We start from the raw sequence: 27,908 nt of genomic DNA on the forward strand, positions 1-27,908 counted from the left end.
TCCAGCCCCACAGCCCCCGTCCCCCCCATCGCCCCACGGGATGGACCCCCCAACCCTGCTGGGAAATGGGGGAATCTCCTGAGAACATCCGAACCCAAGCCAGCAGCAGGGGATCTCCCCACAGCCCTGCAGCCCCCGTGGGGCCGCGGCTCCCAAAAACCCGAGACCCGACTGCAGGGGCGCCGCGGACCAGCCAGCACATCAGGGAAAAATTCCAGTCTTCCTCTTTTACAGTCTCTGTCTCCTGCCGCGGAGGGAGCCAACTGGAACAAATACTCTGTAGAAATACTTCAGTATTTTCCTGTCGCGCGTGCGCTCTCTCTCTGGGTTGTGAGTACAGCTGTAGATGCCGTGAGCTGGTGCAATTATAATAAATATACAGTATATATTGTAAATGACTCTGCTGGGCACTGAGAGGTTTCTTCCTGCTGGGAGCACGCCAGGGTTATCCTGCTCCCTGCGGATCCATCCTGCTCTTCCCTCTGGCTCCGTGTGGAGCAGCCCCGGGATTTTGTGTCTGATCCCACCGAGGATCCTGCTGTGCTTGTGGGGAACCCTCTCCATCCTCCTTGGCTCTTTGCCTTCCTGCAGGCTCCCTGGATCCTTCCCCGGGTCACTCCCATTTGCCTGCCAGCTCCCATCCACCCTGCCTGCATCCCTCCCTGCATCCTCTGCATCTCTGCCTGCATCTCTGCATCCCTGCATCCCTCCCCTCTCTCCCACATCCCGGCATCCCTCCCTGCATCCTCCCCTTTACCTGCACCTCTCCCATCCATTCCATACCTCTCCTGATCCCTCCCATCCTTCCCTGCTCCTCCCTGCGTTCCTCCCTGCATTCCCACCTGCAACCCTTCCATTCCTACCCGCATCCCTCCTCTGATCCCTCCCCTCCCTCCCAGCATCCCTCTCTGCATCCTTCCCTGCATCCCCTCCATTTCCCTGCATCCCTACCTGCATCTCCCCCCTCCCACATCCCTCTCGTTTCCCCGCATTCCTCCCACCCCCTCCCCTCTGCAGAGCCCCGTCTTCCCCTGGTTCCCCCCAGCCCCACATGGCTCAGCTCCCCACAGCCCCTTCCCCCTCACTGCCATCCAGAGTCAGCACTGGGCTCTGCCCCAAATTTCCTGCTGCAGCATCCCCCCCCAGCTCCTGCAGCTCACGAATTCATGCACTGAGCGTGCCAGGGCTCACCTCCCTTCTTCTCCAAGGCAAATCTGGGGGAGGAGGGGAACAGGGCAGAGGTGATGGGGTCCCAGAGCTGCTTGGCTTGCTGAGCTGGAAAACAGCCCTTCCCCAGGATGGGAGCTTGGGGTCTGGCCCCAGTTAGGAATCCTTTCCTGGCTGCCAGGTGTGTGGAGAGACTTGTTGGATGAGAGGATCTGCCTCTTCCAGCCCCCCAGTCCCTCCAGTCCCTCTGCCCCCCAAGAGCCCCCCAGCCCCATTATCACAATCGCCCCCCAGTCCCCACTGACCCCATCAGGTCCTGTAAGCCCCCACCAACCCCTACAGGTCCCTGAGGACCCCCAAGACCCTCACCAACCCTCAGGGACCCCCACTCATGGGGACTGGAGCAGCCCAGATTGATGCTGGGCTACCACGGTGTGGAGTGCCAGAGGGCTGGGGGGCTCTGGAACCTTCTGGCTGGTGAGTGACCAGGTCTGGGGGGCTCTGGAACCTTCTGGCTGGTGAGTGACCAGGTCTGGGGGGCTCTGGAACCTTCTGGCTGGTGAGTGACCAGGTCTGGGGGGCTCTGGAACCTTCTGGCTGGTGAGTGACCAGGTCTGGGGGGCTCTGGAACCTTCTGGCTGGTGAGTGACCAAGCCTGGGGGGCTCTGGAACCTTCTGGCTGGGGAGTGACCAGGTCTGGGGGGCTCTGGAACCTTCTGGCTGGCAGTGACGCAGTGCAGGGCCACTCACGCCCTCCTCCACTGACTCATCCCACCATTCCCGAGGCGCTGGCCCAGCCCCAGCCCCCTCCTCACGCTGCCACGGGGCCGCATCCTGAGGATTGTTTTCCGGGCAGGCAGGCGGGAGAGGCCGGGAGCCACTCCAAGGGCCATCCATCACTCCCAAGCAGGCCAAGCCTCACACGATGAAAGGAGGACGGACATTTCTTGGCAGGGGGGGCCCCACAGGCTGCCAGCCCCCTCCCCTCACACCCACCCACTGCGGCTGCGTGTGGCCGCCCCAACCCCGGGCAAGTTTCTCGTCCCTTCCCCGGGGCTGCCGCAATTTCCATTAATAGCCAGCTGAGCAGCCTGGCTAAAAATAACCCCGGGCCCTCTTCATAAGGCCCCGCCGGCCGCTCCCCCCGGCAGCCCCGCACGCCATGGCCGAGCGCCGCGTCCCCTTCACCTTCCTGCGCAGCCCCAGCTGGGACCCCTTCCGCGACTGGTACCATGGCAGCCGCCTCTTCGACCAGTCCTTCGGGATGCCCCACATCCCCGAGGATTGGTACAAGTGGCCCAGCGGCAGCGCCTGGCCGGGATATTTCCGCCTGCTGCCCCGGGAGAGTGCCCTGCTGCCCGCGCCCGGCTCGCCCTTCGGCCAGGCCCTGAGCCGCCAGCTCAGCAGCGGCATCTCCGAGATCCGCCAGACCGCCGACAGCTGGAAGGTCACCTTGGATGTCAACCACTTCGCACCTGAGGAGCTGGTGGTGAAAACCAAGGATAATATCGTGGAGATAACCGGTGGGTGCTGGGCTGGGGCTCTGCGGGGTCTCCCGGGATGGAGCGTTCCCACCTTTCCCCCTGGAGCTTGCGGGGGGGATAAGGGTGGAATAAGGGATGGGAAGTGAGGGAAGGAAAAGCAGAAGGAGGTGGAGGAGAGGAGAGAGGAGAGGAAAAAGGGAAAGAGGAAAGGCACAGAGGAAGGCCCAGTACTCAGGGTGCACTCAGGTGCAGAGACCCCCCCCCCCCCAGCCTCATCCATTGAGCCCTTGCTGCTGCTCCAGGACACAGGGAGGGACCCCCTGGCTGGAGCCACAGAGGGATCTGGGGGTGATGTGGGATGTGATGAGCCCCACAGCCCCTGTGCTCCCCCACAGCGCCCTGGATGCCGTGACAAAGCCCAGATCTGTGGCACAGGGCCAGGATTTGCTTCCTGCTGGGTGAGGGGGGCCTGCAAGGAATGGGGACAATTCCCCAGGCAGATGAACTCGGGGTGCAGCCCCAGGGAGAGGGGGGTGCTCAATCTCCAGCCCTGCCAAGCTGTGGGGCCAGCTGGTCACTACTGGGCCACACCCAGCTCCTGGCACTGCAATTCGCTTAAATTTGGGGGATGCACAGGGAGTGGGCCTGCAGGGGGTCCCCCCAAGTTGCTCCAGGCTGATATTATGGCAAAAACCCCAGAATGGGCAGGATCAGCCCCTCACAAGTGTTGGGGTGGGGCAGGAAGGCTCCCACCCAGCCAGTCCCCCCCAACATAACCAGTCAAATCCCTTTCCCTCCCAACAAAACCAATCGAGTGGTTTTGTTTCCTTCCAGGCAAACACGAGGAGAAGCAGGACGAGCACGGCTTCATCTCCAGGTGCTTCACCCGAAAATACACGTAAGTACCAGGGAGGAGGGGAGCCACCTGATACAGTCCCCTGATGTCTTTGGGGCCATTTTCCCACCCCTCCAAAAGCCCACTGGCCAAACCGGGAATGCCGCTCAGCCAAACTGGGAGTGGGAGAGGCAGCAATTTGGGGCTGAGCATTGCATCCCCAGGGTTGGTGCTGCAGCCTTGACCTGCCCCTCTCCTCCCCTCCCAGCCTTCCCCCTGGCGTGGAAGCCACGGCCGTGCGGTCCTCGCTGTCTCCCGATGGAATGCTGACGGTGGAGGCCCCCCTGCCCAAACCTGCCATCCAATCTGCCGAAATCACCATCCCCGTCACCGTGGAGAGCCAAGCCAAGGAGCCAGCCAAGAAGTAGGCGGCACCGAGGAGGAGGAGGAGGAGACGGAGGAGGAGGAAGAGGAGAAGCCGCCGTTGCCCCCCTGCCGCCCCCAGCTGCCCCCTCACACCCACCCCCTTTTTACTGTTGATTTTGTACTCACCCTGCCACTGAGTGCCTTGAATAAATGTGAAGGAACTGACAGAATCAGCCAGAATAAAAGCTGGTGAAAGAAACCTGTCCTTGTGCCGTGTCCGTGCTGGCACCAGGGCTGTGCCATTCCTGCTGGCAGCTGCACCAGGATGGGACCCGCAGGAGGGTCCCCGAGCCCTGCCCAGCACTTGGGGTCTGTAACCCAGGGCTCTACAACTCAGATGTTCTCATCCCAAATCCTCTCAGCATCCTGGGGTCAATGTCCCAGACCTTCACACCCTGATATCCCGCACCTGGATCTCCTACATCTCCATATCTCCATATCCACCTCCAGCATTCTGGGGGTTTTACATCCCAGATCTCCAACATCTCTGGTGTTCACATGCCAGGTCTCAGACATCCCTGGCTCAGCATCCCAGTGTTCCTCAACCTGGGTCTCCTATGTCCCAGGTGTCTCCAGTTTCAGATTTCAACAGAATGAGTCTCCTCATGCCTGCTCTCCCACACCCAGGGTCTCCACACACCCCATCACAATATCTGGGGTTCCCACACCCCTTGTCACCGTCCTGGGATGCTGCATCCCTAAAAAACAAGTACACAAACACCCCCTTTGGGTCAGAGAGCAAATTGGGGCTTCATGGGCAAGAACTCACCCCAGCAGTGCAGCCCCTTGAGCCCCATCCCTGCCCCCCAGTGCTCCCCCTTCCTTCCACCCCATTGTCTAGGGTTGGGGGTTCAGCTGGGGGGCTGCAGCCTCCCTGGGGGGCTGAAGAGGGGTTGTTGTTGTGGTCCTGGTGCCATTTGGCCCCGGCTGGCCCCGTGTCCTCTGTGCCCTCCATGCCCCCGGGTCTCTGGGCAGGACTGGCCCTACATGGCCGAGGTCAGGCCCACGGCTTCGATGACCCCCGATGTTCCCTGCTCCGTCAAATCCCACTAATCCCCCCTGAGTCATCCCGCTGGCAGACGGTGACCTGGGAGGAATCCTGCAGCTGCGAGGCCCCTCTCTGAGCTTGGGGGGCTCCATGTACCCCCCGAGCCCCTGCCCCCCACCCCCTCTACCCGCCACTCTCGGGGGTGAGGAGTTTGGCAGCTCTCAGGCAGATATTGGGGATGGATTCCTGATCCTGGAGATCAATTCCTGCTGCCGTGGGTGACGCCTGTGCTTGGGGGGGTTCCCGTGTGTGTGAGAGTCGGGGTGTGAGGTTTTTCCAGCCCAGGTGTGACTCCAGGGGGAGAAGCCCCCCAGAAGCATCCCCAGCCCCCTCCCCTCTCCTCACAGCCCCCAGCCGGGGGTGGAGGCAGTGGGGCTGGGATGGGGCTCGGGGTGTTCCTCTCCCTGCCCAGGTCCCGGGGGCTGTTCCCAGCCCCTCGCCGGGGGTGTCGGTCCCGCAGCCCCGGCTCGCTCGCAGGGCGCGTGAGTCAAGGCGCATTTTCTGTTTATAGTTTCCCGGGGAGAGGAGTATTTTTACAGCGTGAGTCACGGCGCGTGTGGCTGCGAGCGGAAAACCATGGGGAAGGGAGGGAGGGAGGGAGGTGGGGAAGGACGGAGGTGGGGAAGCTCCCACCCAGCCGCTCCTGAAGCGCCTCTGCCCCGGGGAGGAGCCCGCTGAAGCCTCAAACCGCAGGGATGCGGATCCTCAGCAGCAGAGGAAGGGAGGTGACCCCAAGAGCAGAACCCAGGTTCCCGAGCCCCCCCCGTCCCACGGAGCCCCCAGAAAAGTCGAGACAGGCGATAACAATTAAGCAGTGCTGACGTCAGATCTGTAAGTTTATTTGCTCAATGTACGACGGCTACATAATGACTCACATTCATGATATTCCATCACTGAGGAAAAACTGCTAAGAATGGTCCGTGTGTGAAATAATTCCTTACAGAAACACGGAGTTGGAAAAATAATCACTGATTAGACCTTAAAAATAGTTCACTGCATAACATGACAAAAAGCACAAACAAAGGCTCATTCAAAGAACACAGTCATTGTTCTCCTACACTGTAATAGTTATAATTTCACCATGACGAACACCAGACATTAAGATTAAGCTAACACTGGTGTTTTCTTTTGCTTTTTTTTTTTTTCCTTTTTAAAAACAAAATCATATATAATTGCATGTCACTATAGCAACATCCATAACAGATCAGTTTGTTACGATCACTATTTGGTAGAGCAAACTTTACCCCCGAAAAAAAAAAAAGGAAAGAAAAATAAATTAAAAAACTTTAAAAAATTTTTGAAGACTATTTTGTCATAGGAATACATAACATCTACAGTATAAGTTAATAAATTTCAAGCTACTGTATAGAAATACGACACTAGCATGCACAATATTGTATCAATAGAGTAATGGAGCAGTAATCATTTCACTGGAGAGACAGTATCATAGGCAAGTGCATCTCTTAAAAAATGAAAGAAACCATTCAAGCTGCTTAAAAATCAAGTCCCTGACCCCCACTCCGTTTTTAGCCCTCTTGTGCCATCTCTCCTGCATAAGTTTCCTAAAGCAGCCAGAGCAAAAAGCCAAAAAGAGTAGTAATTATTTGGGGTAGAAAAAAAAAAAAAGGAAAAAAAAAAAAAAAGAAGATAGGTTTTGTAATTCCAGTAAATCACTTCCAAATTATACAGCTGGGACAACACTGCTCACGGGACATGGGGGTCGATGAGAGGGAGGTCAGAAGCCTAAAGCAGCTCCCGGTCCCGGCAGGCGCCGGCACCGCACGCCCCTCGCCGCGGGATGCTGCGCCCCAATCCCCCGGGGGAGCCTCGGAGCAGGGGGAGCCTCGGCCAAAACAAAGCTGAGACGGGGCAGGGCCGGGGCTCAGGGGCTCCCAGGAGCGGCTGGAGCCGTGTCCGGCCCCCCCTGGTGCCGTGTGTGCCTCACCTCACGGGGCTGGCTCTCGCCAGGGACGGGGAAAGCCTGGTTCCAAAATCAGCATCAGAATCGCAACAAGGAATTAAAGCACGAGCGCGGTTTCTCCTCACTGCGCAGCGCTGGGGGAAGCGCTGCAGGGCGCAGCGCTCCGCGAGCCAGAGAACAGCAGTGAACCTCCAACAACCATGGAAAAAAATAAATTAAAACTAAAGCTAAATTTACTCAAAATGGGGTAAAAGTATTACCTGCTAAAGCAACTCAGATGCCCCGACTCCCACCCCCGGCTGGATCAGACAGACTCGGAAAAGATTTTGCTAAGAAGAGAACTAAGTTCCTGGGCTCCCGACGGTGGATAGAAATGTCTATGATTGTAGCTCTTCCCTTGAGGAATTTCTCTACCAAATTAGTGTCTAAGCTCCTGAAGTTCACTCATTACACCACAAGCTTCCCCAGGAGAAAGGAAAACACACCCGGCTTCCCTGGTGACAAACAAGGGAGCCCTGGGTGCCGGAGATCTGCTGACAAACCTCATGGTACAGTGGGAGAAAGTCAGGCAGAGTGAAATGGCAGTGCAATCCCTGAGGAAGCAGCTGTGGCACCTTAAATCAGGATGGTCTTTTGAAATACCAAACACAGTACATGACATACAGACCTGAATGCTCTTTTTTTTTTAATTTTTTTTTATTTTTTTTTTTATTTAAGTGGCATTTTTAAGTTTTAAACACTTCCCCCTTTGTCTAATTAAGTTCTTAAACCTTTTGCTGTGGACTTAAAATAGTTGAAACAGCCGCTAGCCAAGCACCTGTTAAGCTGTTGACCAAAAAACTAGAGCAGCTTTGATGTTCCTCGGGCGGGCGGTCTTCTTGCCTTGGGCGACACAGAATAGCTAAAGCCAGTCCACAGGCGAGGACTGCTCAGGAAGGCAAGCCAAAAGAACTAGCAAAAGAAAGAAAAACAGACAATCAAAGGCTTGATGTCATATGGCTGTAATGTAGAAATACTGTAAACTGCAATTTACTGTTAATACTGTAAGCTACCCTAATAAATATCTCAACCAAAAAAAGAAAGGAAAAAAGGAAAAAAAGGAAAAGAAAAAAAAAAAAGATTGGATGGCCTAAATCCCAGGGCTTTGCGAGCCCCAAATTCTTTAGTTTTGTTGGTTTTATTTTTAATTCCTTCTCAATTTGGGGATTTGCAGCTGCGCCCTGCAGGCAGAGCGCTGCAGAGAGAGGCCCCGCGACGTGGTGCGGGCACACGGCACCTGGGCTGCGGAAACAAACGCTCGAAGCCTTACTGGAACCACAGAACTCCCTTTTTTTTTTTTTTTTTTTAAATGTTTTTGCGTTGCTTTCCTTAAAAATGAGGGCCATTCCATCCACGCAAATTCGTCTTAAAACCCTTTTTTATTTCTAGCAATAAAGTTAAATTAAAGACAGCTCCACTTGTATTAATAATCTACAGAACAGTCCATATGCCAGTGAGGCTGCTATTCCATACCAGCACAGCCAGCCTGACTTCCACTAGTGGTGTTTTGGCAAAAATGTCAACGAGGCAATCAAAGACAGGTTGTGGGGGGCCTCCCTGGGAAGGTGTCCCCTCCCTTTCCCTCCCCCACCCCGGACCCCCCCCCACTCGTGGGAAAAAAATAAAGACTGCAGTAGTTAGCATCAGCGTGCGGCTGCCAGTCCATCGGGGGGTTCTAGTTGTTGCCTTCTCCGCCGTCGTCGTCTTGCTGATCGCTCGTCCAGAGCGTTAGGTTGTCGCGGAGGAGCTGCATGATGAGCGTTGAGTCCTTGTAGGAGTCCTCGTTGAGGGTGTCCAGCTCGGCAATGGCGTCGTCGAAGGCCGTCTTGGCCAGGTGGCAGGCCTGCTCCGGCGCGTTCTGGATCTCGTAGTAGAAAACCGAGTAGTTAAGCGCCAGCCCGAGCCGGATGGGGTGGGTGGGCTGCATGTGCTCCTTGCTGATCTCATGGGCTTCGCTATAGGCCTTCTCCGAGGACTCCACCACGGTCGCCCTCTTCTCCCCGGTGGCCACCTCGGCCAGGTAGCGGTAATAGTCCCCTTTCATCTTCAGATAGAAGACTTTGCTCTCATACTGCGTCTCGCTGCAGTTCTTGATCAGGTAGTTGTCCAGCAGGCTCAGCACATCCTGGCACACCGCTTCCAACTCCTTCTCGATCTTCTCGCGGTAGGCGCGGACCATCTCGATCTTCTTCTCGTTCCCATCGGCAGAGGTCTTCTGCTCGATGCTGCTGATCACTCGCCAGGACGAGCGCCGCGCCCCCACCACGTTCTTGTAGGCGACGGACAACAGGTTCCTCTCTTCGTTGGACAGGGGCTCGTTCAGCTCCGTCACCTGCGTGGAGAGAGGGGGAGAGAAAGGAGACATTTGGGTTAAGCCCCAGCCCTTTGACATTTCCATTGCACCTCTGGGTGTTCCTGTGCATCTCTAGAGAGAGGCAGGAGGAGGCAGTCGGCTCCCAAAGTCCTGCTCTGTCTCTGTCTCTGCTCCCATCCCAGCAGGAGCCAGCTGGGAAATCACGCTGTGATCCAGACCCACAACAAAAGGAGCAGGGGTTGGGTTTTATTTGAGAGAGCAGCATCTTCCAGAACGAGAAAAATCTCCTAGGAAAGAGATGCCTCTCACCTGTAGGATGAGAGCTGGGCTTGGTGATGCAGGGGAGAGGGACAGTCAAAAACAGAGGGAGTTATGAGCTACCTGCATGGATTAACACCTCCAAAGCTACAGAGTGTTCATCTTTTCCGCTTCCCATAAGCATGGGGCCTGCTTCAGAGACACCCAAAGAATCCCTGAGATGGTACAACTGTCTCAGGCACCTGCACAGATGAGGACTTAAAAGCTCCCATGGTGAGGGGGAAATCCCCACACTGGATTTTCCTCACGGAGGTTAACAGTGCCACTCACCCGCCTCACGCACCACAAAAACCACAAAGAGATTAGAGAGATGACAAGAACAGAGCTCCTTCGGTAACCTGGAGAGCACCACTTGGTATCACAATAATCCCCTTCCAGCTCCCACAACACCATCACTGGCTGGAGCCACCCGGGCAGCACCTTTGGCCAACACCGGGGCAGGAGAAGCCCTTGGAGCAGACAGGACACCACGTGGCAGCTGCACACGGCTGCTCCCCTGGGGTGGTTACAGCTGCCAAGTGCCACTTGGAGCCTGGGCATAGCCACTGTCCCCTTTTCCCCAGGACACGCCCTCACCCCACATCCACACCCTAGGCACAGCCAGCGGGGAATCAGGCCACCAGAGCAGGAACCTGTGAGCCACCTCACGGCAGTAAAGGATTAGGTAATGGTTTGGATGTGAAAAGGCTTCTGCAAACACTGAGTCACTTACACAAGGATCTGTAAGGACAAGGTTTGCTCTGGGCCCAGATAACCACATTTATGGTGGGGATCAGGAGGCCAAAGGCCCAGCCCAGGACCTCATTTGAACAGCCTGGAATGACTCACAGTTGCTCACATCATATTGACTTGCACATTCCAGAACATCCACTCCTCCTGCAGCTCTTCAGCCATGCTCTGGCTAATGTATTCTCCCAAAAGCAGGCTACAGCTAAGCCTGATTCCCCTGCAGCAAGCAGAGTCTCTGATCAGACCCCCTCTAGCCCTTCCCCTCAAGGCAGAGGCAGCAACCAGACCCTCCACTCCCACCCCTGCTGCTGCATCTGTGCTGCTCCACAGGATGCTCTGGAGCCTGGCACAGGAACAGCAGACACCCCTTCTCCATATGGAAGAGATTCTTCTGAGCAAACCAGCACAACTGCTTCTGCTCCAGGGGAAGAGACAGCTGAGGGAGCAGGGAAATAAATGGGTGTCACACTAATGAGGGCAGGATCTCCTGGGACTGTCGGCAGCTGCCAGCGGTGCAGGACAAAGAGCACAGAGGATGCCAGGACAGCTCCCAGTGCTCCCGCCCAAGGAAAGCAGTGCAGCAATGCCAGGGCCATCCAGCAACTCCCAGTGCCAGACCAAACCTCTCCTAGCCAGGACAACAGTGACTGTTTAACCACAGGGCCTGGGATCCCTGTGATATCCTGCTTCCTGCAGCAGGGCCAGGCAGGGCCCAACCACAATGAGCCCAAATATCCACGGTGAGACACTGACACGCTGCCTCCAGCCTGCCTGGTGCCCTGAGGTCTCCACTCTGCAGTTTTAAAGAATGTTTCCCTTCAATCTTCCCTCTCAGTGATGCCTGCACAAACACACACTAATGATTCTGTGAGCTCATGACATCTTTGGGAGCACAACCAAGGTGCCCCATGGCTTAGGGGTTGTCTGTCCTTGGAGATACTGAAGACCCCATCAGGTTGCCTGGGGGCTTGTCCCACCTAAGCTCCTCTGTTTAGAGAGAGGGATTTGGATCTAGAAACATCCAGAAATCCCAGACTGAGTTACTCTCTTCCAGCTGTAAATGGAGTGGCCAACACCAACAGCCATACAAGAGACTCACTGATTCCAAGTTTTCTGTCCTGACAGGGGCTGTGGAGATTGATCACCACATGAAATTTTGCTTTTAGCAAGGTGCTCCCTGAGAAAGAGAGAGCAGTTTTGAAGTGAGGAACAAGCAGGTGCCCCACAGCCACGTCTGCAGATACTTATCTCTGCAAGAAGAAGCAGATTTACCTCCTCTCACCAGAAGAGTCTTGCTGGAGGACGGATTTATTAGAACTACAGGGAGTTTCGTGGGATTAGCTTTGCCATAAACATTTTACATTCAAAGCTATTAAGGATTACGGAGGAAAGTTGCCTGTCAAAATCCTTTCAACAAACTGGCTGACAGATGGAAGGTACACCTGTGGAGACAGCAGATTCCCCCAGGGAGCTCACAGGGAACTTGTAAAAGCAGGAAGGGAGCCTTGTTAACCATGTCACTGCTTTCTAGCAGGACCCAGACTCCCAGGAAGGAACACCGCAGAGACATGGCCAAGATGTGACAAGGGTGGGGACAAGGACCATGGTCCTCAGCACCAGGAGAGGGAAGAGGCTGTAGTCCCACACATTTCAGCTCACAACTAAGCAGAGGGAGGAAGATCAGAAAACCATCTGGCTCTTGCATTCCCAGCAGGAAGAAAATGCAAGATGCCCAGGACACAAGGTATCAGACACCAGGGTACACTGAACTGCCTTTATCAGAGTTAGAAAAAGGCAGAAAAGATGTATCCCAGGTTCAGCTGCCTTTGAGGACATCTCTGCCCTCAATCTGCCCATAGCAGCCACAGCCACAAGCCTGCTGCCCGTTTCCCTGTGCTGGCATTTCCTGCCACAGCCACCTCCACACTCCAGACTCTGCAGTCACTGTCACTCTGCTCTTCCCACAGCACTGCACCAGTGCCCACCTCCAGCAGAAACCACTCCAACACCTCTGCACCAGCCTGTCACATGCACACGGAGCTGTGCCTTCTCTGTAGCCTGTGATGGCCAAACAAATGCTGGGTTGTTTTTTTTTTTACACTGCAGGATACCAAAACAAAGTGAATTCAATCAAGCTACAGGCTAAAGAGCAGGTTCTGATACACTGAGTTTGTAGCATTGCACTGAATGGCTCTGAAAGAACATCAAATTAGGCCTGGATCACACTGCAGCAGTCACATTATGGAAGGGCAGAAGATTCCACCTTCTTAACTCAGACCCTGAAGGGGTCTCACCTCCCCAAAGAAGGGCAGTACCCAGATCAGGTCCCCCAATGCCATTTTCAGCACTGTTACACGGAGTCAGAGACTTCAAATAGCCAAAGGAAAATCTTAATTTGGCATTAGGAGGACTTGGAAGGAGAACAAAGCCATCAGCCCCTGGCTGGAGTCTACCTGCTCTTTGGGAAGCTCAGTCAGTTGGGAGTTTTACTTCCCTGGCTGCCAGCAGAGGAGAATTTGCTCTGCAAATCTCAGGAACTGTCCAGCCTCACCTCACTCCTGTGCCCACGGAGATTGGGCAGAGGGGCAGGACATGCATAGCCCTGAAATGGTGTCAAGTCCTGCATGTGGCATAAACAGCCAAGGACAAGGAGCTGATCCACATGGTGGAAACCTGATAGAGGAAAGTCTTTTAGCTATTCTGGAAAAAAAAAAAAAAAAAAAGAGGAGAACACACCCTGCAGGAGCAGACTGCAAAAGGACACCTAGGCAGGGAGTGCAGGGAGCTTGGCATGGAGCTGTCCATGCTGCCAGGCTCTGCTGGGAGGCACATTCCATCACCAAGCTGGAAGACACTGCCAGTTCCAGTCTCACCAGTTCTCTGATGGCACAGTGTCTGCACCACAAGGACTCAAGTGCCCTTAAGCCAAAGGGAAACTCTGTGAGGTTTCATTGGACAAAAATTACTGCAAGTTTAGGGTTTATAGTGCTTGGGAGACCAGAGGCTTGTACAAATCCAAGCTCTCTGACTTGCAATAAAGCACTGCAGAGGTGGCACCATCTCTGAGAAGGTTTTCCTGATTTCTCCACTATAGCTGGAGCTCTGACTCAGCACCGTGCCCAAAACCTGGCAGGCTCCCGGCATGCCCGAGGATCACATTGCAGCCAGGCAAGGTTCAGCCTCATGAGGAGAAGCCAGGGAGCAAGCAAAACTTTACCTGGCCCTAATGTCAAGGCATGTAAACTCCAAAAGCCCAAGGGTTGGTTCTATAGCACCTTCTTTCTGGGAGTACCCTAATTAACAGGCTTTGGTGAGACCCACAGGGAAGGTTTGCTCCCAGAGAACAGCAGTTCTCTGTTAGGTCAGTTAGGGACTTATTCCAGAACTGCCATCCTCCACTTCTCACCTTGCATGAGTAGGTCTGAGTATACATCAGGAAATTACTGTTTTTGAGGTCCCTTCAGTGACTGCAGTGAAGATCCATCACAAGACTTAGTTCTACCTGTTTATCCTTGCACACTTTTCACTTGGTTTGATAATTAAGTGCCCACCCATTTACAGTTTCTGCCTGGCTTTGATGTCTTATCTTAAAGCAGACAGCACTGGCAAGCTGAGAGGACCCAGAGATCCTTCCCTGTGGAATAGCATCAGCATCTGACAGTTTAACCCATTATAAACCTCAACACTTGCTCTTCTTATTGCTTAAAAGAGAATCTGAGTCCTTCAAGGTATCAGACAGCTACAAAAGAGCAAAGCTTTCCTGGAGAGACAGAGACAGCCATAAGAACTTCTTACTGTTGACTGAGAAGAGCTTTTGTTCAGAGCTGCTCTCCCACCAGGATACACAACATCCATCTCCCCTCCAGCACTCACGTTTCCTGTTCTTTCTACAGCTCCTGCACCATGCAATTAAGTTTGTTATCTCTCCACACAAACCCTAGCAAGTGCCTTGTTTTCCTTCACATGCAGCTCCTTTGTCTGAGCTCTGGCCTGAAGGTCCCCTTCTCTGTTTCATTTTTCAAAAGGCAAATGTGCTTTTGAAACGATGTTTTGACCAAATCCAACCACTGAAATTCCTTCTTGGTCTGCAGCCACTGGCAAGGGGAACAACCAGCACAGAACCTCCAGGCTCAAGCAGCTGAGAAAGGTCACAATACCTGCAGACATGTCACCCTGCCCCCTTCTCCAGCTGTTGTCTCATGCTGGGACCCCACCACCTACGTGCAGAGACAAGAGGACACAGCCTCAGGGTGTGCCAGGAGAGGTTCAGGCTGGCCATCAGGAAGAATTTCTTCATGGGAAGGGCTCTCAGGCATTGGAAGGGGGTGCCCAGGGATTTGGTGGAGTCCCCGCCCTGGAAGTATTCAAGAAATGGCTGGGCATGGCACTCAGTGCTCTGGTCTGGTTCATAAGGTGGTGACTGGTTAAAGGTTGGACTCTGTAACCTCGGCGGTCTTTTCCAACCTTAATGATTCTGTGACAAGACCACCTTCAGCAGCCCAAATGCTGTCATTTGGGAAGGTCATGACTAACAGACTGCGTGTTTTTTTTCTGTCCCCAGCTCGCCCTAACTTGAAGAAATGGCTGCTCTCAAGCACATGAAATTGTCACCATTACCCAGCAGCCTGGTGAGAGTCACGACTCGATGTCACACAGCCTCACCAAGAACAGCTTCTCCCCGAGCGCCAGAGCGAGCTGAGCTGTCCTACAACTCCATCGCAGCAGTTGGAAAGATGCTTTTCTTAAGCACTGTCCTACTTTGGCAAAGTAGGCGTGTGTTAAACCAGACCTAAATCTAAAATGTTACCAGATTGGTTTGGGTTCTTTTCTCTGTTGCCTTGCCTTCGCCCCCATGTCACACTTCCAAAGTGGAAGTCACACCGTAACTGCTTCTCTCCTTGCTGACCCCTTCCGCTGTCCTCTGCTCTTGTTTTAACTCTGTGTGGCCAGGGGGGTTTTGGGCTGTACCAAACCATCCCTCTCATCCCAGACAAGACCAAAAAAAGCACGTGCAAGCTGTGGGCAGACAGAAGTTCCCCACTGCCTTCTCCTTTGCCTGTTTCAGTATGAATAATCACCTGCTAGTTCCCGTTTCCTAAGCTGGCAGGGCCAGTTCACATCACAAGACAGCAGCTGAGGGCACATGGGATGGTTCTGTCATTACATTTCAAATTGCTCTCAGTGCCTCAAGGACCAGTGTCTGCAGAGAACTGTTTATTGCTTGCAGCCCAACTGCAAGCCTTTGGGTTTTTCGGTCTTTGGCTGAGAAGCTACTCAGGTGCTCCAGACACCAATTAGGATTTCTGCATGTTCCTACATTAACAGCAGCTTTCATCTCACTCTGCAGCCTTTACTATTTAAGGTGACTTTGAACCACCCAAGACAAAGTCTTCAAACTGGGAGATGTAGAAACCAAGAGCTCATTTATTTCATTGGCTTAGTAACTACATGTGATGGCACTGCATTCAGGTTTGATCAGTCCTTGGAGCCTGCAGACCTCCTACTCCAGTTTCAGTGTGGCCATCATGGATTTCAGTTAGAGAAAAAGCAAATTTCAGCTACTTAGGTTATTCTTGCACATGAAAAGTTGAAGGGAGCCAAGGTGAAAAAAAACCAGTTAAAGCAGCAGAGCCCTGAGCTGCTCCATTCAGTGTCTGGCAGTGGCATTTTGTGTACCAGCCCTTATCTGCAGCACTGCAGTACCAGCACTTGGTCTAACGACTCTGGGTATTTTTTTCCACTACAGAACACCTGGGTACCATCGATTTGTGTCCCTGACTTCTTCTGCAGCTTGAGATAAGGCAAACACGATGGGGGAGCATCAGCCTGCCATGGCTATTGCAGACAGAGCAGCCCAGATGCATCCCAGTAACCAAGTGGAAGGAAAAACCCCGGCCTCCCAGTTTTGTGTATGCTCAAGTGTTCCACAAACAAATGTTCAAGGAGCTACAAACCATTTCTGAGTTAGCATTGCACAGTCCTGTCGCAGGGAGCTGCTCCTCTAGCCAGCATGTGCTTTTTGAGCCAGGAAGGAATTATGCTCAAGTTTTCTTGTTTTCCTTATTAACACCCTGATTCCCATTAGCCTTACTGACAGGCTATTAAACGAGATGAAAACTGGCTGTAGGACAACTTGTTTCAGCAACTACTTATTAAAAACTCTCGGGGAAAATGATCGACCTCTGTTGGCCTAGTGCCTTCCAGCCACCAGATGGAGAGAGCAGCAAGTCCAACCACATCAGTCCCAGCATTTCAGGGGATTGTCACTCAGGGCTCATCACACCGTCTCTGGCAGATGGGATACCAGCACCTTTGCCTGCTAACTACAAAGCAACAGAAGGGATGCCAAGCTATTCCTTCCCCAGGATATGGCAGGCTGGCAGCATCATCTGCCCACTGCTGTGTTCTGTGAGTGCCTCAGCAGCAGCCCAGGATCACCACCACCCTTCTCCATCACCCAACAGCTTGGGGAGCTCTCCTGCCTCGGATTATCCACTCTGTTCCCTGCTGACAGGCCTGTTCTCCAAGCCCTCTGCTAAGCGTGTGGAAGACCAGTGCCACAGCTGTGAGAGCTCAGATGTACCCCTGGAGCTCACAGCAAGGTTCAGGAGCTCAGAGCTGATCCACTGATCCTTTTGGAAGGAGGATGATAATTCATGGTTGCTACAGGCTCTTCTAAGCTGCATTAAGCTTTTCCAGGTGAGAGCTGAAGAGTTCTTCAAGAATAACTGCAGCTCTTTCCTCAGCAGCATTTCTATACAAGTTTAAAGACCTGGGTTTTTTAAATTTCTGTTTAAGTATTATTCCTCAGAAGATTCCATCTACTCACAGACTTTTGAGCTGAAGCAGTCATCCACAGGATGGCCATGGACATTTCTAGAGTCTTAAGACTTGGTCCACACAGAGGAAGATGGTTTTTTTCTTTCCAATTAATGGTTAAACAAACCCAAGCTAGTCAGATTTCAGGGACTCTAGATAAATGCACCAAGTTTCATGTGGGGAGGGTGTTTAGTGCTGCTGGGAGCATTAGCTGCTTAAAGATTTACCTCACAGCTTCCAAGGGTACTAATCTGGCTCAGATCTTAGTGCTTTCCTGCTCACCTCCAGCCCCACTGCCAGGCAGTAAGAATCCTACCACCAGATCATCAAATCCTCCCCAGAGCGTCAAGTGCCAAGGCTTGTCCTTAATCAGGGGCTCAAAAAATGCCTGTGCCCATGACCTCTACCTAGCTGAGCCAAGTGGACAGAGAAGACATGATGTGCCATGGGCAGACCATGCCAAGGCTGAGAGCAGGTTCTGGTTGCTGGAGCAGGATGAACTGGGCAATTCCTGTCTGCTGGCATGGCAGAGCCACTGCTGCCATGGCAGCTGCAAGCTGCTGCTCCCAAGAGTGAAATGGGAGAAGATGCAGCCATGCAAAACTCCCTGCAGTGAGCATGTACATTTTTAGCTGCTCCACATCATTCCCCCAAACATTTTGGGAACACCTGGTTGTTGCACATCAAGGTAAGATTCTGAAAATATTAAAAAAAAAAAAAAAAATCACAGAATTTTTGCTCTAGGTATCTTGGTCTGCAGATCCAGCAGATCCTTGGTGTCTCAAACTTGTTCAGATTAAGCAAGACACTTCCCAGAACACCCAGGTGGATTCCTGCATGGATAGGTTTAATTTCTGCATCAATGAGTAAGGTGATTATCCCTCCAGATGTACTTTACCCTCCCCACTGCTTCAGGGATTTCAGGCTTCATCTTACACACCTCTAGCAAAGGCAATTTTATTTAATTTCTTAAATGAACTTGCAGAACAGAAGAAAGTCAAGTTTTTGCTCTGGCAGCTTTCTGGAGCACTGTAACCAATTCTGAATTACAAGGAGGGTCACTTTACTATCCTAGATCCGACTGTTTAACTCCCCTCACCTGGCTCCAGCCATCTCCTCCCAGCCTCTTCTGAAGCCCAAGGGAAGTCCCACCACAGATTTGATCTCAGTTCATCACAGGTGACAGAACCCCTCAGGTGCTGACATCATCTTGACACCACCAAACACAAGAAACCAAGCTCCCAACTTTTAGATAATGAAATATTCATCCCATGTAACAAAGCCCAACAGCATAAACAGGCAAAGCTCCACCGCCTGCCCCAGCTGGGTGTAAATCAAAGGCTGTTAATCTCCCCCAAGTTCTCATTCACTGCTGAATACTAAGCATGAGCCTTTTACAAGTAGAGATCTCCTACAGCAATTGTTGAGTGTCTGTTAGCACATGGCACAGCAACAGCTTCTCCACCTACTATTAATAAACTTTATGCTGCTGAGCACAACTGTCCAAACAACGTGTCCATCAGCAGCCTCGTTAGCACTGAAGCTGAGACCTCTCACTGGTGTTTTTCTAGAGCCTTGCTGAAACGATCTTAGAGAGGAGTCAGAAGCACACTGACATGCCAAGTAGCTTTGCTTGGTACGTAAGCAAAGACACATCCCAAGCAAGCCAACCCATCTAGTGAGATCAGAGGGAATTTGCAAACAATTAAGGAATGGTTTGCACTTGGAATCCCTGCAGACTTGCGCTCGTCCAAGCGCAGCTGCCTCAAACACCCATAGACAGACTCAATTCCAACATCTCCTTTATAGAAGAAAAACATTAAGTACTCTAATCCCTAATCTGGGATCACTTTAAGGGAATCTCATGCCATCATCACTGACATGCTCTCTAGTTACTCTCCTACTGCAATTAACTAATGCACTGCCCCTGATCATTAGATCACTAGCTTGAGGCCAAAAATCAGGTTTGTTTAATATCTAATTGAGCATGTACTGGGTCACATCCAAGATGTGACTAAATCTGGGTTAGCACAGAAAAAAACCTGAAACTGGGGGAAGTTTGCCCTTAAATAGGCAGACAAAGGCTTTTGTTTTGCCAGCTACACGAAGGCTTTGCTTCTGAGAGACAGTCTTGTCAGTGCTTCCTGCAGCCCAAGAACTGCTGCCTCATCATTTCAGCTCCATTTTCTAGCATTTACCATTTCTGAGTTTTTCCAGACTACATCAAGATAACCAGCAGCACAACCAGCATGAGACTCCTGGGTGAAGATCAACCCTTATGATTTACCAGCCCCAGCAGCTCCCAGGGCTCCAGCCCACAAGGAGGGACCAGAAAGATGCAGCAGCTCGACCTCACTGTCATTGTGCACTCAGAAAAGATGGGCAAAGCCATCCCACTGCTGAGCTCCTCCCCCAGGCATGCTCCCCACCCAGAGTCATGGGTGGGAATCCCACATCTTGACATCTGGATTCTGGAGAAAAGATTATTATTTTTAAAAAAATAAATAAATTAAAATAGTAGAATGAAAGTAATTTTGTCCCCGTTTTCCTTCATTTTAGGCTGGGAGGAAGGACTTTGCTCATTAGATCAAGCAGCCAGGGGAAAAACATTCACACAAAGCCATTCTATGGGGAAAGAAGAGTTCCCCCACCTTCAATGACCAAAAGTTGCACTGGCAAAAGCACAGGCAGAGCCTGGCAGCCAGCAGCCATGGCAGAATGTTTTATCTCAATGCCAGCAGCATAAAACTGGCCACCACCATTTATCTGGACAGCTTCTTCAAGTCAAGCCAAAGGTTTCAGAAGCTGAAACACAGAGCCACCCAAAATCCAGCACAGTGACCAATCCATAGTTACCTCCCCTTGTTTTAGCTGGTTTCCAGGCTATCACTGCCCAGCAGTGACCATCACTAGTCAAACTGAGTCAATACTTATGTTTTCACTCAATTTTTTGCTTCCCAGACAAGGCTGTTGCCATCTCTCTGCAGTCATGTGAATCTAACACTGGGGAGCAAGACTTCAACTAAGGACCGGTTAGGTTAGTTACCTTTCCAGTAAAAAGCAGAAGTTGTTGAAGGCTTTCCAGAAGGAAAAGAAAAAGACCTGACCAGCAAAGGAAAGAAGGTCTAAGGTGGCTCCAAACCAGTTAGAACAAAAATACTCCTCACAATATCAGCTTTGGAAAATTCTGTCATGAGCTGCAGAGCACTGAAGCGTTGAAGAATGCCTGGAAGCATGGAGGGTGCAGCAGCTACCCAGAGACAACCTCAGCCCTGCATCACAGCTTTGCCACGGTGAGGTGGAAGATGATGCCTGCATCCTATCAAGACTGTCAATGGAGAAACGCTTGGGAAGCCAGGCAAATCCTGTTCCACCGTGCTTTGTACTGCAGTCATTCTAATATGCATTCACATTTTGCTGGCAGCTGGCAGCTCAGGAGGCTGAACAGGGCAGAAAAGCACAAGGCGGAGTCCTAAATGCTCCAGGCATTGACCCATCTGAGGAAAAGCTCCTGCAAGTCAGACTGGAGGCACTTTCCAATGCCTCTTTCCCTGTACCTGCTTCTGAACAGCCTGGTGTTTGGCTGGGACACCAAGCAGCCAGCACTGGTCTGAACTAGTCTGACAGTCCTCATGGCTCTTCCCTGCCAGACTGGAATTGAGCTCCCAACACACCACTCACCTCTGCCAAGGAAAAAGCAGCACCAACAAGTTCAGCAGTGCTCCACATCCAAGGACATGTCTGAGTTCAGACAAAGCCACCTCCCAAAAAGCAGCTGATTACTCAAGCACTAGCAGTTGGGACAAATAAAAGCTTGGATTCTTTATTTTTCCTATATATGTACCCTTGCACACAACTTCTGGGCATGGTTTACTTGGCATGAAGCCGCTCCAGACAGAGCCTCAAGAGTTCAGTCATAGAGTTGGTGCATTAGGCCCTGCCAGATGTGTCACCATCCATGGAGGTTTCTCCAGATGTCAGGTCATGGCTACCACTCTCCTCCCCAGCCCCTGCTCCATCAGCTGCACCCTGAGCCAAGTTTCTCCTCCTGTCCTCAAAAGCAACAGCTTGTAGATCCAATTCCCAGCTACAAGCCTCCAGAGGTAGTAGAAATATCAGGCTTTGAAAAATCCTTGTCCTTAAGACTATGACCTTGGGATCACTCACCAGCCTGGGAACAAAACCCAGGCACCCCCATAGGGTAATGGGGACCATCTTTTACTCCACCTCCCTGATCTTAAGCTTAGCAAGGCTAAGGCTGCTTATTCCTACTTGAAAAGCCAAGCTGAGCATGCTCCTGAGCAGCACTAATGCTACTGGCCCAGGCACAAGAAAAGGGGTTCAGTAACACACATGAAAAAGAGGAAAAAGTATGGCAGGGATCCTCAAATTAAGGAAAATTCTACCAGCTGTAGAACCTAAGGAAGAACCACGTTTTTCATCTCTCTGATCAGAAACCAAATCCCAGCTGCAGGAGGCAGAAGGATACACCACAGTTATGTGGACAACCCTCTTGAAAGCACCATCCAGAACATCCATGAGAACCACTCAAAGGATGCCAAAGAAATCATCTGGTTGCCAAGAACAGTGTATATACCCCTAGATGCTGGAGTGTTCAATCCAGGAAACATTTCTGGAGCTGAAGTTCTGTAGTTGTCCTCACATTGATGAGTACTCCAGCAAGCCCAAGTACACATTATCAGTGTCCAAAGAGTTTATTTCAGAGAGCAACTTTGGGATCAGCTGGTGAACACAGCTGGGGTAGTCAGGGCTTATGACATGATGAAGCTTATTTGGTGCACTGGCTCTCCTGTGAACCAGCCATCTTTTTACACAAGAAGCAGCAAATAAAGGTGGTTGAAAAAAAATTTAATAAATCAATACAACTCCCACCAATCTTTTTGCACTTTCATGGTTAGACATCATCCAAGAGATCTACTGGATAAGCCCAAATAATCCAGGGCTTCATGGAGAGCCGTTGTCCAAGTTTTACTGTTTCTATGCCATCAGGTATAATTCAACTGCTATAATCTCCATCACAGTCTCAATATCACTTTTGTTTAGTTTAAGAAGAGCTATTTCAGGTCAAATCCACCCTGGTTGCTACACTTGGCCAACTAAGAAACGCAGCATGATCTTGTAAGTCAGTGACTCTTCCTAAATGGACTAAATAAGAACTCACAGGAGCTCAAAGAAGAATTTTTAAGAGCTTTATCTGCTGAAGACTGACCAGTTACTGTGAGCAGTGTCCACAGTATACGGGGCACATTGCTACCTATCTGTGGTTTAGGTGCAGACATGGCTCAGGCTACTGCTGTGAGGTCCCAAGGCTGAGTCACACAGAGGTAACTCCACATTGTGAACCACTACAAGGTCAGAAGGATGGGAGTTCCTGCAGCCACCATCCTGTCCTGACCCCATGGACCTCCAGGAAGGAAGCCCTGCTCATGAGTCAGGCTGTCTCCAATCCTACCACCACTGCCATCCACCAGTGGTCTGGAGGCACCACGAGGCAGGGCAGCATTCAGGCCACCTGCACGAGAGCATCAATGCTGCCATTAGGTGCCAACTGCTAATGACTGCACCATCCACCTCGGCACTGGGAATGGTTTCTCCAAAGCCTTCCCCAGCCCTCCTGGGAAGTGCTACTACAGCAGCTCGCACTCCTTGCTCCCCTCCCACCATCACAGATGGCCTGCCCAGCACTCCTCCTGGAGAAGCCTTTCCACACCACCCTTTTGTCTGTGTACACTGCGAGCAGAAAGCAGCTAATCATCCCTGCTCTGCTTCCTGGGGACTCTCCAGATAGGATGGATTTGTGTTACTCCTTTTTCCAAGGGTGAGCCTGCTGTCTGTGTGAAGCCTTGCTATCAGCACTGCTATACTGGATGTGGGGGATGATAACCTGCCCAGCTGGTGACCATCACAGGAGAAGCCCACATACTGTGCCAGGCAAGGCCTGCAATTCCTCATCCTCACGCTCCTCCTCCATCCACAATGGCCATTTACTGCACCAAGCTGTGGTGTCTAAAGCTCGGAGCAGCCATCTGCTTTCCAGCATCTCCACCATTCCCCCCTCCACACCCACACCTGCTGGTCCTTGTGTACAGCACAGCCACGGCCCTGCTGCAGTCAAGCAGTCAGGTGTTCCCCTCACAGGGGACAGCCCCACACCTACACCATACATAGGTGCAGTGCAATAATTCTCCCCACACGCTTTTAAAAGACAACTTATTTCCTGCGTAAGTTATTGCAATCATCTTGTTCATTCACCTGCACATCCCATCAATACAGAGGTCTGTGGGGAGGCACGTGCTCTGCTCCCTGGGCAGAGCTGGCCAGGGGCCTGGCAGGGCTCCCACCTCCAGAAAGCCTCCAGCAGCACCGCTCTCCCCAGCTAATGGATATCGATCCTCAGCCCTGGCGTGGGCCCGGATGGTAAAGCTCTTCCTGAAGCTGAACCAGACAAAAATGCATCTTGCTCCAACCACCAGCATTGTGGGAAGTGAAACTCCAGCAAGCAAGCCCAAGACCAGTGATCACCCTGGGGACCAGCAGAGAGCTTTCCTGTCTCCCAACACCTGATAGGGCTGATGGTACCCACAGACAGCGCTGAGGTGACAAGGGACATGACCAAGGTCATGAAGACATACCCTGGATCGATGGGCCCAGCCCTGTACCCTTCCTGGGTGTGGCATCACCTTCTGCTCCATCTGGTAGGTGAGGGGACCATCTGCTGTGTTTGCAGAGACCCCCCCAGTAAACCTGTCCCTTTTGGGGGCTGAAGGAGCAATCCTCCTCCTGCAGCAGTAACATAATTGCAGGTAGCAACTAGGGGCACTGGCAGCTAGCACCTGCAAGAAGGAAGGAGCTAGAAGTTATTATATATATAAATATTTTTGAGAAACTATTGCGATTCCAGACATCACTGGATGAATCAGCAGACAGCAAGACCCCTAGCACACCATTTCTATTTTAAACCATTAACACAGCCATTCAGCACAGGTTCCCAAGCAGACAGGGCTGAGGCTGAACAGCCCACCCAGCTGCCCCATGTGAGGCGGCCACCAAAATGCAAGGGTGAGATGAAGCTTCAGGAAAACGAGCCTCTTTTATGCCCATCATTACCACGCCAGGTTTGAAAGGAGAAGCATCCAGCATTTCCCAGCAGGGTGCTAGGGAGGGCTAGGTTTGGAGGGCAGGATGGCTCTGCATCACCTTCGCTAGGCGCAGCCCGCATGCTCTCTGCTACCGCCTGGGTGCATTGCAGCTTGGACCATGGCATATGACATCACTAGGCGTTGCTACGGAAATGAGTGCGAGGTCATCAGCCTCCCGCACAACCGGGGCTGGGGGCTGGGCAGCGCACGGGCACGGGGATAACCGGCTGTGACATGGCTGTGGCTGCCGGACCGGCCGTGCCGGAGTTGGGGCAGCGTGGTGCCGAGAGGAAGAACAAAGCTCTGCCTTTTGTTTGCTGGTGAAGGGAGGCGTCAGCGCTCCCGCTGGGGATCGTTTCCTTACGGCCAAACTACCCGGCAGCTGATAAGAGGCGTTAGCCAGGGTTACTGTTCCACATGGGCCCGTAAGGGCTGGAAGGAAAAAATCACATATATGAGCTCCTAACAACGCCCGGGGTTCAAGCAACCAGCCCGGGGAAGCAGGCTAAGAGAAATTCACAGTACAACACGGCTGTGAGTCCCGGGCATATCCCTGCTGGCTTTGTCACGGCGGCTGTATTATCCGTAGGAAATGAGCTGTAGGATCTGCTCACACAGCAAGCTTTGCTTTAAAATGAATAGATGCCGTTATCAGAAAATGGTATAAAAGCCATAGTGCAGCAGAGGGACAGCCCGGCTGGTTTAATGTGATAATATCTCTTTCCGATTATCCGTATTTCATTCCTTGATAAGACATCTCCTCCCTCCCCGGGCTCGGGCTGTGACAGTTTTGTCTGTTTGATAAATGCAAGGTTATTGACAAAATGGTGCAATATGGGCAAACAGAGCTGCACCCACGGCAGACTGCGACATTCCCAGATCGGCATTCACTTTTCATCAGCCGGGGAGAACACCCCAGCTCCCAGCAAAGGTTCAGACCTGACTAAGAAGACAAACATAAAGAACAGTTTTCCCCTTTAAAGCACCCCCTCCCTCCCTCCACCCAGTCTAGCCTCTCTGCAATATGACAAATGCAGAATCTTCTGGAATGACTTGATCCTGCCTCCCACGATTGCTTTGTTTGCAAGATCAGATCAGAGATATGTTTTTTTTTCCCTTCTTATATTGTCAAAATGTCAGTATTGAAGGGGAGCGTTCAGTGTCACAAATCAGATCAGCCTGCTATATGCAGAGTCTTTATTTTAAGAGCGTGAAATGAATACAACATGACTCAATTCATAAATCTCCAACCAAGAGCAGTAAAAATAAGAGCTTTGACAGTGAAAGGGCTCCCGATCTTTGGGGTCAGGGGCACACACCAGCCCTGGCGACCACGCGTGGGAAGGGATGCACGGGGAGCTATTTGAGCAGCGGGGAGAGGTGTGCACACAACCCCCCCACACCCCCAACGCTGGATCCCCCCGTGCCTCGCCCCACGGGGCCCCGAGCCGGTGTGACCCCCCCCGGGCAGCACCGCACCCCCGGGCTGGCTCCTCTGCCCCGCCACGCTGAGCCAGGGTGGGGACGGGATGCGTGGGGCAGGCAGGGGAGCCAGGGGTGGGGGAGAGAAGAAATGCGGCTGGAAGGGGATGTGGGGGGCTGCAGGGCTGCGGAGGCAGAGGAGAGGATGTGGGGGTGCTGCAGGGCAGGGCAGGGGGGTGCGTGGGGCTGGGGGAGGGCAGCAGGGCAGGGGAGAGGGGCGGGGGGGGGCAAAGCGCGGGGGTTTAGAGCAGGGGGAGGATGGGGGGCGGCTCTAGGGCAGAGAAGGGGGATGTGTGGGACCGGGTGGGGGCCCCGGAATAAGGGAGAAGATGCCGAGGAGGTTTAGGGCAGGAGAGAGCGATGTGTGGGGCTGGATGCGAGCCCCAGACCAGGCGAAAGATGCGAGGAGCAGCATGCGTGGGGCTGGGTGGGGGCCCCATAGCAGGGGAAGGGATGTGTGGGGAGCTCTAGCGCAGGGGATGGGGGTCGGCAGAAAGCAAAGTAGCCCTGGATCGGGAAAAGCGGCGGGAACGGGACTCAGCTGGGGGTGTCGGAGGGCAAGGGACAGGGGCCCTCACACCTCCGCGGCCCCCCCCGGCCGAGCCCACCACCCACCGCGGGAAACACGCGGGGAGGGCGAGGGCAGCGCGGCCGCAGCGGGGCAGGAGGAGGAAGGAGGGTGTGTGTGTGTGTGTGTGTGTGTGTGTATGCGGGGAGCGCGACGGCCGCGGGACGGGACTCACGTTCTTCATGGCGGCCGCCATGTCGTCGTATCGCTCGGCTTGCTCGGCCAGCCGGGCCTTCTGCACCAGCTGCTCGCGGTCCACCATCTTCGCGGGGTCCGGGGAGGAGAGGGGCGAGGAGGCTGCGGGCTCCGGGAGGAGGAGGAGGAGGAGGAAGGAGGAGGAAGAGGAGGACGAGGAGGGCGCGGCGGTCTCGGCGCTGCTGCGGCTGAGGCGGCGGCGGCGGCTGCGCCCGGTGCTGTGCGCGCGCCGCGGGCCACCACAACCCCCCTGCGCGCGCCCCGCCCCGCCCCGCCCCTCCCCCGCCGCCCCGCCCACCCCCGCCCGCGGGACACGACGGGAGATGAAGTCCTCAGGCGCGGAAGCCGTTACTGGGTTCGTGCAGCACAGCGCCTCCCTCCAGGACTACACCTCCCATCGTGCCCCGCGACACAGCACCGCCCCCTCGCCCCCCTGGGCCCGCCTGTGCTGATTCACCGGAGCCCGGCCCGGGTGGGCCGCGGAGGGCGCGGCCCGCGCCGGGGGGAGCGGGGGGGGCCGCGGGTGGCACCGTGGGACGGGCGGCCCTCGGGATGGAGCTGCGGGACGGTGCCCACGCAGGGCAGAGACGCGCCCGCAGGCCACGCACACTCACAGCCTGGTCCCGCTCGTGGCCCAGGGGCCATTCGCAGCATGGACACGCTCGGGGCGTGGACGCTGCCACAGCCCAGGCACACCCGCGGGCTGGACTCGCACACAGAGGGGACTCAGTGATCGCCCAGGCCCGCTGAGAGCCCACACACACCGCACACAGCCCGTCCTCACCGTGCCCACTCATTATGCAGGCCCACGGTCGCTCACAGCTCGGACCCACGGGCAGGTCTCAGAGCCTGGGCACACACACAGCGTGGTCCCACTCATGGCCCTGGCCCACTCACATCCTGCTCACAGCCTGAGCCCACCCACCGCCCAAACCCGGCACAGCCCAGGCCCTCTCACAGCCAGATCCCACCCAAAACCCAGCCCTGCTGCCATCCTGGCCCATCTGCCATCCCCCCGTGGACACCCTGCCTGGGGTCTCTGACACCGTGGCAGTGCTGGGCCGGGTTGTGGTGACACATCCTGGGGTGAACCCCTGCCCCCTGCTTTCCCCTGACCCCTTTTTCCCACCATGGCCGGGGTTCTGATCCACAGGGGAGAGCGTTCCCACTGGAGATCAGCGCTGGAGAATGGGTAATGACAGCCACCTTGGATAACCCATGGGATAAAAACATGTCTGCTCCAGTCATGTGGGGCTCTGCTACATGGGGAGAGACACTGGGAGTCATAAGACATCCTGCTTTCCTAAAAAATCTATGGGTAAAGTGACACTGAGAGGAGGCTACGGCACTGTGAGAAATGAAAGCGTTTAATGGATCCGGTTTTCCTAAAGAGCCTCTGGATA

At 53.5% G+C, this 27,908-nt stretch overlaps 2 protein-coding genes across 2 annotated transcripts; one reads left to right on the forward strand and one right to left on the reverse strand.

Moving 5' to 3' along the window:
- Positions 1-2,172: 2,172 nt before the first annotated feature.
- On the forward strand, positions 2,173-4,111 carry HSPB1 (heat shock protein family B (small) member 1). The gene is made up of 3 exons (XM_058854362.1): positions 2,173-2,690; positions 3,486-3,549; positions 3,755-4,111. The coding sequence occupies exons 1-3, from the start codon at positions 2,330-2,332 to the stop codon at positions 3,912-3,914; spliced, it is 585 nt and encodes a 194-aa protein (XP_058710345.1). The 5' UTR covers positions 2,173-2,329; the 3' UTR covers positions 3,915-4,111.
- A 1,667-nt stretch (positions 4,112-5,778) lies between these two features.
- Positions 5,779-26,758, reverse strand: YWHAG (tyrosine 3-monooxygenase/tryptophan 5-monooxygenase activation protein gamma). Its single transcript, XM_058854355.1, has 2 exons — positions 26,486-26,758; positions 5,779-9,252 (listed from the first exon to the last, which is right to left on the reverse strand). The coding sequence occupies exons 1-2, from the start codon at positions 26,570-26,572 to the stop codon at positions 8,596-8,598; spliced, it is 744 nt and encodes a 247-aa protein (XP_058710338.1). The 5' UTR covers positions 26,573-26,758; the 3' UTR covers positions 5,779-8,595.
- Between the last annotated feature and the right edge of the window lie 1,150 nt (positions 26,759-27,908).

The sequence above is a fragment of the Poecile atricapillus genome, chromosome 21 (assembly GCF_030490865.1).
Source record: "Poecile atricapillus isolate bPoeAtr1 chromosome 21, bPoeAtr1.hap1, whole genome shotgun sequence".
In the NCBI taxonomy this organism is placed as follows: Eukaryota; Metazoa; Chordata; class Aves; order Passeriformes; family Paridae; genus Poecile; species Poecile atricapillus.

Bases quoted from the DNA above. Each gene is read 5' to 3' on its own strand.
- YWHAG (XM_058854355.1), bottom strand. From the start codon at position 26,572: ATGGTGGACCGCGAGCAGCTGGTGCAGAAGGCCCGGCTGGCCGAGCAA. The intron at 9,253-26,485 runs GTGAGTCCCGTC...CTCTCCACGCAG, and splicing joins TGGCGGCCGCCATGAAGAAC to GTGACGGAGCTGAACGAGCC.
- HSPB1 (XM_058854362.1), top strand. From the start codon at position 2,330: ATGGCCGAGCGCCGCGTCCCCTTCACCTTCCTGCGCAGCCCCAGCTGG. The intron at 2,691-3,485 runs GTGGGTGCTGGG...GTTTCCTTCCAG, and splicing joins TAATATCGTGGAGATAACCG to GCAAACACGAGGAGAAGCAG. The intron at 3,550-3,754 runs GTAAGTACCAGG...CTCCCCTCCCAG, and splicing joins TGCTTCACCCGAAAATACAC to CCTTCCCCCTGGCGTGGAAG.